Source organism: Durio zibethinus, chromosome 15 (assembly GCF_047325235.1).
Source record: "Durio zibethinus cultivar Kanyao isolate XHJ-2024 chromosome 15, ASM4732523v1, whole genome shotgun sequence".
Taxonomy (NCBI): Eukaryota; Viridiplantae; Streptophyta; class Magnoliopsida; order Malvales; family Malvaceae; genus Durio; species Durio zibethinus.
The window spans coordinates 7,663,298-7,675,485 of NC_143176.1; the positions used below are offsets into that span (position 1 = coordinate 7,663,298).

Sequence of the window (12,188 nt, forward strand, 5' to 3'; positions counted from 1 at the left end):
AAAATTTATTTTTAAGAAAAATTGATACTTTCAACCTTTCCCCAAAAATATTTTTTTGAAACTTTAATTTTGAGGAAAATTGATACTTTCAACTTTTCTTCAAAAAAAATCCTTTTTTGAAAATTTATTTTTAAGGAAAATTGAAACTTTCAACTTTTTCTCAAAAATATTTTTTGAAAAGCTTATTTTCAAGAAAAATTGATACTTTCAACTTTTCTTCAAAAAAAAATTTTTTTTTTATTTTAAAGAAAATAAAATAATAAAATAAAATAAAAGTAAAAATAAAAATAAAAAAAAGTAAAATAAAATTAAAATAAAGATAAAAATAAAAATAAAAATAAAAGAATATTAAACAAATCTAATCTAATAATAATAATAATAATAAATATATAAAAAAATGAAGAAAAAAAATCTGGAACGGCTCGGCTCGGCTTGAGGAAGAAAAACGGCTCGAAAACCCAGAGAAATGGCTCGCATTCCGATTGAATGCGGGTCGAAAGCGGGTCTACGCTCGGGTTAGATCGGATCTTGACAAAACGCGCGGATCCTCTGGGTTACTTAACGTAAAAACGACGTCGTTTTGGGAGAGTATATAAGGCTGAATATCGGTTTTTTTCTCAAAATCCCTTCTCCTCTTCTCTCTTTTCCCTTCTTTCTTCTCTCCCTTCTCTCTAAAACCCGAAGAACTCCGATTGAATATTCACCGGATTCTGAAAATTTTCGCAGGAATCTGAATTTTTCGTCGGAAGTTCATCGAAAAGTTAGTTGGTTTCTGGGAATTCTTGCCGGAAACTAGGCAACTGGCGAAAAAATTCAAACTTGGCCGAAATAGTCACCGAAAAATTCAACCTTCGCTGAAAAATTCAATCGAAATATGGAAATTTTCCAAAAATTTTCAGAAAAAAATCACAAAAAAATTCTCCAAAAATTTTTCACCGATTCCTAAAGCTATTCTAATGCCTCTAAACCTTTTTTTCAGCTTTTTCCTTCTCTGTCTTTGCCTTTTTTCTGTGTGTTTTCTTCTGTTCTTCTAGCACCTATTTATAAAAATTGATCAGAAGAGTTTCTAATTAATCCTAACTCTTTCTGAGATTTAGATTCAATCTTTGAATCCAATCCCAACTCTGTCAATTCTCAAATCACAGCCAAATTCATGCTAATTTTTTTATCCTAATCTTAATTGAAAATTAATCAAAATAAAAAGATAAATATATTAATAGATAACAAAAAAATAATTAGATAAATAAAAGAAATAGATAAATAATAATAAAAAATAAAAGCAGATAAATAATAAAAATATTAATATATAAAAAAATAAAATATATATTAAATAATAAAAATAAAAATAAAAACCTATTGGAGCCAACTAATTGGATCCTAAATCGAGTCCAATGGGCTTAGACCCAAATCTTATTGGACCAGACCTAATGGGTTTGGGTCCTGACTAAATAGGGTGCCTACAATTATTAATTGATTTTAAGTTGAATACTTAACAGTTACTCCTCCTTAAGAAGAATGTGGCCTAAGGTTTTAGTGTCCTCATCTCTCTCATACTTGACTTATTTTATGTATCATTTTGGTGCCAAACAATGGTCTCTCTTCTATTTAAAATGAAAATAAAGAGAAAAAGAAAAGAAAAAGATGATTATGTCAAAGGGAAGAAAGCAGATAATATAAAGAAAAATATGATTATGTTAAAGGGAAGAAAGTATATAATATATATATAATCGTGAAATTTTGATTAAATTATGTTATTGCATGATTTATAATTATTTGATTTATGGATACTATTAACTAATTTTTTTTAATTTCAAATTACACTAATTTAATTATTCATGATTAATTATTCATGAATTTAATCAAATATATGGTATTTGTGAACCTCAATAATTGAAAATGAATATACGTCATGTTTAGTGTCATTTAAATTTAATAGTTTAAGTCTAAATTCATATATACTATTAAGTGATATAAATAATTATGAATCAAACTTAAATTGAATAAATTTAACTATTTATAAATTTATGTATTCATAAATTTATGGTATCCATGAATATAATTAATTATGGATAAATGATTTTAATTATTAGTGTAATTTAAATTTAATATATCTATTGAATAGTATAATATCTATGAATGAAATTCAAGTTATTATATTTTTATTTTTATATTTATTGTAAAAATATAAGTTTTTTATTTGTATCATTAGAAATTAAATTTTAATTTTTAATTTATACATCAATTGAGTTTGGATTGAATAAATATATTAATTTATTCACATAAAAAATTATTTTTAAAATATTTATTATTGAAAAATGGACACGATTGTGTTGAATATTAATAGGCGTGATGTTAAGGACAATAACTAAGTTGAAAGAAACTAGTAATCATTTATTTGATGATGATGTTAGTTTATTGATCCCTTAAGCCACCTGTGATTTCTAGATTCGTTGTTTTATATTACCCACAGATCAAGATAAGACTAAATTTCTCAAAGATAAAAATAAATAAGAAAGAACTCAGGATAATCGTTTCATTTATAAATGTAATCAATCGAATTTGAGTTGATACAGTATTTAGTTTGAGTTTGAGCTCAATTCAAAATTTAAGATTTAAACTTAATCGAGTTTTATTTTTCTAACTCGAATTCGATTCGACATAAAAATTAAACAACTTGAGCTCACTCGATTAGACTCGATTAATATTTAAAATAAGTTAGATTATTGTATTCGACAAAAGCTCAATTATTTGTATTCTAACTCAAATTTCAGATATTTTATTAATTAAAATAATTAAAAAATTTTAAATATAAAAACTTAATTAGACTCGCAAGCTATTCGAACTGAATATAAGAATGTTCGAACTTAACTCGATTAATGAATCGAATTACTTGAATTTGATCAATGAGTCGAACTACTTATTTGACTCGATAATAATTAAATCAAATTTAAATTTTATTTAAATTAAACTCAAATAATTTATGAGTATGAATATATCATTTATATCTCTACTTTCCAAAGCTAAGTCGACAATGATGCATGTAATTGTTGGACTTCCATATACCATAATACTTGTTTAACTTTCATGCACTTTTTTTTCTTGTAAAACAAAGGGCAAAAGGACGCAGCTGCTAAGCTCAAATGGGTCTCCAATCTTTAACCCTTGCCTCAGGCTACAAACAATTGACAATTCCCTTTTTTAGGAGGCTGCGTCTGCAAATCAAAAAAGAATTGTAAATATTAAATTCAAATTTTAAATTTGTTGAATATTAGTTTTTGAAGATAATTATATTAATTAATTGAACTAAATTTAGAACTTCACCCCCTTATTGCTTTTTTATTTTTATTTTGCTAACAAACCAATTCCCTTTCAGTATACATCCAAGAAATCCTTCTATTTCACTGGCCAGAATTCATTTATAGTTTGGAACTTTGTTGTTTCCTTGCAAAAATTTCACAAATAGAGTCAATGGAAGACTGATTTTAAGACAAGTCTTTCATTTTTTGTGATGTGGAACACTGTAATTGAGCTCTTTCCATATTTTTTTCCTGATTTTTCTTCTCTGGTTACATGTAGTAGGTTGCCAACCAAGAGACCATACATGCGAACTTAATTTCAATGCAAAATTCCTCTAGACTGCATCAAACATGTTTGAGTGATGATTGGTCACGAACTCGTGATTCCGAGTAACTGGAAAGTGTTCAGAACTTTGTTCCCTCTGTTTATCTTTTGGACCAAAAAAAAAAAAAAAACGCAAAACTACCATAGAATGAATTCTCATCAGTGGGTGGATTAATGTTTTGAAAAACAAATCACTCGGCAATGCTTTAACAATACCATAAAAGATTATATACATAGTCATGCAATTTGAAAATATCTCTATTTTTTTAGTTATACAAATTTCTAACAAATAGATTAGATCATTTGTCGTTGTTATTCAATTTCATATTTGTTACTTGATCATATTTGTTACTTGATCGTATATCATGAAGTTCATTGATAGATAATTGAATTTTTAATTTCAATATTCATAATTTAAATCCTCATTCAAGAATTGAACTTTTAATTTCAATAATTATAATTTAAACTATGATACTTAATAACGAAGATATTTTTTAGGGAAAAGTACAAAAGGTCACTGGCCTTTGACTTGCAAATAAATAGATTTTCCTATGTGTTAGTTGCATGAGACTTAAGAGAGCAACAGGATTAGAAGAGAGTTCGGAGTGGTGGAGATGATGGTGTCACAAAATTTGACCCTGTGGAGTTTTGCTTGGTTTGCAAAGTTGGTGATGCCATGCTAATTCTTACTTCACCTCATTTCTTTAATCATTAGCAAAAACATTAAAAGGCAAAGCCCTTATAATTTCGATGCCTCATTAGTTTCCTACATCAAAAAAGAATTTGCTTGTACCAGAGGAATAAAATCAATCGAATGTTTGAACATTCATCACCCTTGATTAGTGGGACATACAAAGCATAAATGTCAATCAAACAAGATTTCCTCTTGCATGTTTATTGTTTCACTATGTTAATTGAAGCTATTCCACGTAATGTTTCAGTTAACTTTTTTCTTTTCCTGCAAGAGCATAAACAAGCACAAATTACTTGATTTAGAGATCTGACTACCCTTTTTCCCTCCAACAAACAAGCACAAGGCTATGACTAGAGACACCTTAGCATCACAATTATACAATTTACACTGAATCTCAATGTTTTTAAATGAGTTCCATAGAACTGCAAAAAAAAAAAAAACAAACAAACTTCAATGTTACATTAATTTGTACAGTGCAAACATTTTGATATTTCATATGGAATAGTGTTTTTAAGTTCTCAAATAAGTTTAATACTAATGGAGACAGCCTGCATTGAACCATTCAAGCTTCACACAGCCACAATCAGTATTGAACAGGACGACCCTTTTAAAATAATCATATACATCTGAAAACCCAATTTACACCATATAAATATGAACTCTTGGTCTAATAATAATAATAACAGGGGTAAAGTGATTAATAGCAAATTTGACTCCTTATTCATCTTTGGCTCGTAAGTGCTATACATTGTTCAGTACCATAAACTTGTATACAGAACTTACAAAAAGAAAAAACAGTCACACCTCAAATGATAGATACATTCAGCCATGGTACCACCATCTTGATCGCATTCAAAATAGCAACAGTCCTGAGGGGGGAAGTTGAAACCTGTTAATCATCATGAGAAACCATTTTGTGCTAGATTTAAGATTAAATTGGGGTAAGCGAAACTCACATCCAAATGGAACTTTCATGGCTCTCCTTTGCATATTATATAGTCTCTCTGAGTATAATTCAGCCCAGAGTGTATAGATTTTCGCTTTTGCAAGAACCCATGGCAATGCTATAAGAGATCCATTAGAGAAGAACCAAGGCATAGTAGTGTATTATCAGCCTAACCAGTAGATGACCTTAAACTGCAGTAACTGGGCCTCTTATTTTTCTTTTTCCAGTATGATGGGGAGAAAGTTAAATCCTCGCTTCAGGATTTACTTTATTTTACATTTATTGCAGCAGCCATGTTTCTAAGCTTCTGAGATATTTCAGAAAATGAAGGTCTCTCTGCAGGATCAGAGGTCCAACAATTTTCCATCAAAGCCTTCCATTCAGGATCACACCACGTTGGTACTTTTGGACGTAAGTTGCTGTTTACAATTCCCCCTGCATGTTAAAAGAAGAAAATTTTGGAAGAGTCGCAGTAAAAAAATCCATTAACAGGCCAAGTTCACATCTAAATGTATAATCTGAATGTGGAGTCCAAAAACATGCATACTAGTAGAATAGCAATCCTTAAATCAGAAAAGATCCTTTAAACTATTGAATAGAGTTAGAAGTCCATACTCATACATCTGACCATTGATTTCTCTTTCATTTCAAATGTGTAGAAATGAATGGAAGATGTGTAAAATGCAGGGGAGATGTGTAGAAAATCACTCGCAACATAGAAGATACTGTGATTTATGACACTTACCAATTATAGAAGCACAATGGATATCTGCATAAGGTTCTTCACCAGTGAGTAACTCCCACATAACAATCCCAAAAGAGTACACATCAATCTAAAGGACAGAAATTAATGAAACATGAATAAAATTAGTCTCTGGCCAAATAAAAATAAAATAAAATTAGTCAAAAAATGTCTTAAGAAGCAAAGGAAACAAAGAACTCATGTTGAGAACAGCTGTATCCGTTCCCAGATTTCTATAGCCAGCATATGGTATTACCTTTTCAGATACCATGTTGCTTTTACCACTCAAGAGCTCAGGTGCCATCCAGGGTAGAGTTCCACGAACACCTCCTGAAACTAAAGTATGTTGTCTGACCTTCGACAAACCCAAATCGCCAATCTAAAAGGGTATGCATGCATTGCATGAGTTCCAACTCCGTGACCATCAAAAGAAAACTAACACTAACGTGCTTGAAAGAAAATTTACAAACAAAAAAAAAAAATCAAATTGAAGGCCAATGTAAGAAGAGCCTATGCTGAAGAAACGATCTTAAGCTGAAACTCTTACCAAGCTTCTACTATTAAAGAAATCACAGAAAGCTGACAATAACATCCAGATTCTTCCAGAAACTTTGGAAGAACACAAAACAAGTTTTGCAGACCCCCCACCCTCTCTTCCAACACCAGAAAAACCCAAACCCAACTTAAAGTTAGAGTACCAGAAACAATTTATTCAGCATACCTTGCATACTGGACGCTGGGGATCTCTCATATTTACCAACAGATTTTCACATTTCAAATCAAAATGTACAATGTTCTTTCCATGTAAATACTCCATTCCAAATGCAGCATCCATGGCTATGATGAGTCTCTTACGACGATCAATTGTCCTGTTCAATAGTATTATTGTGTCACACATATTACTTAGGAACAAAAAGGTGCTTGTGAACACAAACAACAATAATTCTAGAACAAATTCCAGTGAAGATGCTCAAAAGGAAGCTTAACCGCATAGCTATTAACATGGTTACCTGTCCTTCTTCCGTAAAAACTGCTTCAAGGATCCATTAACCATGAATTCCGTAACAGTAGCTAAGGATCCATCAGGACCATCACGAACTATACCATAGAAAGAAACAACATTTGGATGATGTAATGAACTCAATATCAAAGCTTCTTTCCAGAAATCCGCAATCTATGGCAGCAGAGGTTGCCGTCAATCAATTTATAAGAAGCATAAAAATATCATATAAATGAGATTATTTCAGCAATGGTATAAAGATTCATCATAAGAGCTCCTGAAAAAAGAATCCTTAAGAGGGACTTAATAAAAATGAACAATTGAACTTTGCCCCACAAAATACCCTTGCTTTAACTGCCACCATGCTCAGGTATTAACTTCAAGGGGATAAAATCATAAAACATATAGACCAGATATGTAAAAAAATAATACAAAGATATAAAAAGCAAATAAAAAAAGCTGGTCTCCCAGAAACATCTGGTGGGACAATCACAATAAGGGCAACAAGGAACTATCATTGTAGTGATAACAAGATCTCTACACCAGGATCCAACCAAAGAAGAAAAAAAGAACAGGAGCCAATTGGTAGGATGTGATCTAGAGAGTTCATAACTGCAAAGTTATCTTTTGACAACCTTTCTTGATGCCAAAGTAAAAAACAGAATTTTCCAACATTCAATTCACCAGCTGAATTGCTTCCATTTAATCACAATATTTATAAGAATTTTCCTTTGCCTTTTTCCCTTTACATGCCTTGAAGCAACAATAAATTTTTTATTTATTTTTTAATGTTATAATAAATTAACTGGTTTTGTTCCATGTGAGACAACATAGTGTTCATTCATTCAAGTTATATACACAATTTATCTTTTAGTCATTGGGCAATAATGGATTACATATATTGCTTCTTCCCCCTTTTAACTTCCAACAAACTCACATGCTTTTGCTACAGTGGAATATCCATTCAAAACCTTGATACATTGGTAAACAAATACCCCCAGAACCAATACCATACAATCTATGGCACATATAAGACATATTATGAGAAGCCTTTCTTCACCTTTAGTAGCCTTGTATTACAAGGATATGCAGCCAAAGCTTTATAAAAAGGAAAAGTTACAATGGTATTACCAAACGTTCTCTTTCAGAAGGCCTCCCTGCAAAGCAGCTGGCTTTAATTCTCTTGATTGCTACATCAGAACCTTTCCATTTGGCATGATAAACTGCCCCATATGTTCCAGAGCCTAATTCTCGGATCTCCTCTAAATCATCGTTTTTTATTGTCTTAAGTTAAAATGCAAATACCATTAGTAACCAAATGGTAAAAGAACATGTGAAACAAAGCTTAATAAAAAAAATAAAAAAAAGAATCAACGGTCTTAAGAAATAATAGTGAGAAAAAATTTTAAGTTAATTATGAGAAAAGCAAACAATGACCTGTAAGCCTCTTGCAAAAGCTTCTGCCTCAGCCTTTGTTGGCTCAATTTCGGAAGGGGTTATTTTGCCATTATCAAAATCCAATTCCAACTCGCAATGGCCATTCTAAAGTGCAAAAAGATATTAGAAAGTGAAAATATAACATTGCAAGATGTTCTTCAATATAGAAAATTTTCTTCAATCTCACCACTGATTCAGATTCATTTGCAAGCGCTTCTTTTTCAACTGCATCATGCTTCACAGAGGCACCATCTTCAACTTTGGCTTTCACTTCTTCTACCTCTTCTAAAGCTGCTTTTTTAACTGAAGCAACAAACTCTGGTATGAAACTCAAACGGTTTACAGATAGCTTTGAATTTTCAGCAAAACTAGGATCTTTTTCACCAGGTTTTGCCTGCTCACCACCTTTTTCAGAAAGTTTTAAGCAATTTGAAATGCCAGACTCAAGGGATGCTAGTTGAGATTCATTTTCAGTAATTTTGTTTTGCTCTGGGCCACTCATGCTTGGAACATCAGATTTTTCCATCTTCACCACATGATTTGCTTCTTTATCTTCCATGGGAGCAATTTTCTCCTCAATCCTCAATGCTCCAGTGGCATTAGAATTATCTCGTGATTTTGAATTGTTACCAGAAGCAGATTTATCATGAATTAAAGTTGAAGGTTGATCTGGCAACTGCATAGGTTCTATGGAAGTGGCAAAATGTAGTATGTCTTGAGGGGATTTAACTGATTCTATAGTGACAGAGTGTTGAGTTTCCTGACCAGTTGGAGCAACATTCACCTTAAGAGGATGGGCATAAGCATTATCTGGAACTGCAGAGTGTTGAGTTTCATTACCATGAAGACCAACATTCACCTTAAGAGGATGGGCATAAGCATTATCTGGAACTGCAGAGTGTTGAGTTTCATTAACATGAAGACCAACATTCACCTTGAGAGGATGGGCATAAGCATTGTCTGGAACAGCAATCCCATCAAATCCCAGCATCTTTTGTGAAGACTCAACCCAAGGATTTTGATTATCTGTTGTAACACAAAGCCTTGCACTACCTTCTCCCGGACCCTTCAAAAATGCTGAGTTAACTGCATCGTTTACTTGCTGGGGTACGCCAGATGCTTCATAAGCAGGAGCACCATGAATTGGGTTCTGAATGTTTCTCCATAAAGACTGCGCATGTACATGTCCATGTGGCGCTTGGTAAACATTATCTCCTCCATATGGGTAAGGATAATTTCCATACCGGACTCCACGTTCTTCAGGAGGAATGTGCAGATGGGGTGAACCAACTACAGCTTGATCGTGAAACACTTCATTCCCCAATTCAGATCCAGCACGGTGATGAACATAATTTGAGGATAGATGATGGCCATCAGCTAAGCTAGCATGCCCAAGAGGTAAATTCATGCAGGCACCATCTACAACATAGTGACAATTCAATCTACCAGCTCCAGGTACATGATTTCTCACTTCGTCAACACGAGGGTTCAACTGGTGCTGCAAAACCCATCCTCTTTCATGACTTTCACCATAGGCAGAATGGGGATCAGTTTGATCTCTGGAATAAAACCCGTGATGCAATTTTCCATCTGCATTCAGCATGAATGCTTCCCGGTTTGGGGGGCAATCGGCACATGGATAATTAACCTGAGGAACTCCATTTCCCATGTTGGGATGCTCCAAATATGGCGGTTGATTTCTACTGAAAGTAGCCATGCAGTGCTCGCAGATGTGGTTCCCATCATAAACACCATGGCCATGAAGTATGTTACCAGGAAAACCACCAGCCTTATCACCAGAAATAGCTCCGGTTGGCATCCATACTACATTATCTGAAAATTGTGTCTGATGTTCGTATTGGGGATGATGATTTAATTGCTGCCGCACATATTCTTCAGGCATTCTATCCAAGCATTTGTCTGGTAATTCTGCAAATGGTACTCGGTAACGAGCAGAAGATGGAGAAGGTGGAAACTCTGATAGCGTTCTCGGATCATGGTGCCTAGGAGAATAGTAAGCAGGACTCCATGGACCTTCAATTTCGTTGTACCTCTGAGGAACTGGTTGCTGGATTTGCCCAGACCCCATATGAAGATGTTGCAAGTTATATGATGGCCTATACATCTCACCACTCCTCTGGCTATGAAGGCCACCATCAATACTCATACTGTTAAAGAATTGTTCTGCTAAATGAATATCATCAAAAACTGGAGCCATCACAGGAGAGTCACACTTCCTAAAATCAGAACCCTCATTTAAACTGTTCAAAGCGTCCACATACCTCCTCTCAGTCTCCCTCTCATCCCCATCAACATAGTGTGATGAACCATCTTGGTCAGGATGCGAAAACAAAAAAATCCTAAGCCTAGTGAACCCATCGCCCGAGCCCAATTTCTCGTACTCTTCCATCATGTTAGTCACGTCATCATCATTCACAACTGACACTAAAGCATCAAGATCCTCATCTGGCTGCTGGTATTTCAAAACAGCTGCTCCATCATAAAGCTCCCTCATCTTACTCATCAACTCCTCATAACTAATATCTCTCGGTACGCTCAAAATCCGCGTCTCTCCACCAACATATCTCAACTTTCCATCTTGGGGTCGAGGCAAAATGCTACCTAAGAAGCTACACAAGAATTTTACCCGCGAGGTTTCATCATTGGAACTAGGGGAGAAAGAAGACGGGGCAGATGCCGGGGATGATGAAGGTGAATCCATCAAATACAAAGCTTGGTTATTATGCTGCTGTTGATGATCAACTATTCCTTTATTACACATGGGAGGGTTTCCAGCTTACAACATGTAATTCAACAGGGTAGAAAACTCTATCCAAAATGGAAACTGATATACAAGTTAACAAATTTTAACACCAGGAACAGATTGATTCTCCATCTGGTAACTCAAAAAGAGTAACAGAAATCATCAAATCACTCACATTCTCAAACACCCAGAAAGCCAAAGAAAGAAAAACCTAAATTCAATCCACCTAAGCAAACAAAAAGGCTACCACTCGACTAAATTCATCAACAACAGCAGAAACAAAACCCAGCAAAGCTTCCAAATTTAGCAGTTTCCAGATTCAAAATAGAAACCCAAATCAGCTTTAGTCAGAAATGAAATAAATCCAAAGCTAAAAAGAAGTATCTGGAAAATGGGGATTGTCAAAAATAAATTGAAACCTTTTTCAGTTTTATCTCTCTGATTGATTGGGTGAAGCTATTTTTTTTATCAAAAGGAAGAATAACGCTAATATGGAATTGATCTAAAGAGAGAGAGAAAAAAAAAAGAACAAAAATTAGGGGAAGAAGAATTGATGAGGATGCAGAAGGAGGAGCGCCAACGCCACAGGCAAAGAGGGAAAATGGGGGAATTTTGTTTGGAATGATGCCAAGACGGTACGCCAGACACTGCCCCACGTGGCACGACCATCTCTCACTCACCCTTTCTTTCTCCCTCCTTCGTTTCCCTATTTATTATCTCCACCCTCAAGTCCCGCGCGTGAAACTCCTCTCTTCCACCGATTTTTTCTTTTTCTTTTTTTTTTTCTCTTTCAAAAATAAATACAAAAATAATTTCCGTATTATATAGTTTTTATTAATTTGACACTTTAAAAAATATTTATATTTAAATATTTATATTATTATACACTTAATGAAATTTTATTTTAATATATCCAATAAAATCATATATCACGTGTCAACAATTTTATTTATATATTATCATCAATGTAGGTCAAGATTGAAA

The 12,188-nt window shown here is 33.4% G+C and overlaps 1 protein-coding gene across 2 annotated transcripts; it reads right to left on the bottom strand.

Annotated features, from left to right (window-relative positions):
* Positions 1 to 4,966: 4,966 nt before the first annotated feature.
* On the bottom strand, positions 4,967 to 11,790 carry LOC111301727 (RAF-like serine/threonine-protein kinase 20). 2 transcript variants are annotated; one of them, XM_022897632.2, is made up of 9 exons: positions 8,628 to 11,790; positions 8,441 to 8,545; positions 8,135 to 8,287; positions 7,014 to 7,177; positions 6,725 to 6,872; positions 6,260 to 6,382; positions 6,007 to 6,094; positions 5,272 to 5,696; positions 4,967 to 5,184 (listed from the first exon to the last, which is right to left on the bottom strand). In XM_022897632.2, the coding sequence occupies exons 1-8, from the start codon at positions 11,220 to 11,222 to the stop codon at positions 5,530 to 5,532; spliced, it is 3,543 nt and encodes a 1,180-aa protein (XP_022753367.1). In that variant the 5' UTR covers positions 11,223 to 11,790; the 3' UTR covers positions 4,967 to 5,184; positions 5,272 to 5,529. The 2 variants fall into 2 exon arrangements, with proteins under 2 accessions (XP_022753367.1, XP_022753368.1); XM_022897633.2 differs by having other exon boundaries at positions 4,967 to 5,204.
* Between the last annotated feature and the right edge of the window lie 398 nt (positions 11,791 to 12,188).

What these genes read in the sequence shown, in the direction of transcription:
- LOC111301727 (XM_022897632.2), bottom strand. Translation starts at nt 11,222, where the DNA reads ATGTGTAATAAAGGAATAGTTGATCATCAACAGCAGCATAATAACCAA. An exon ending in CTTCTGAAAGAGAACGTTTG is followed by an intron (nt 7,178 to 8,134) that starts GTAATACCATTG and finishes CTGCTGCCATAG; the next exon opens with ATTGCGGATTTCTGGAAAGA. An exon ending in CCCAGCGTCCAGTATGCAAG is followed by an intron (nt 6,383 to 6,724) that starts GTATGCTGAATA and finishes ATACCCTTTTAG; the next exon opens with ATTGGCGATTTGGGTTTGTC.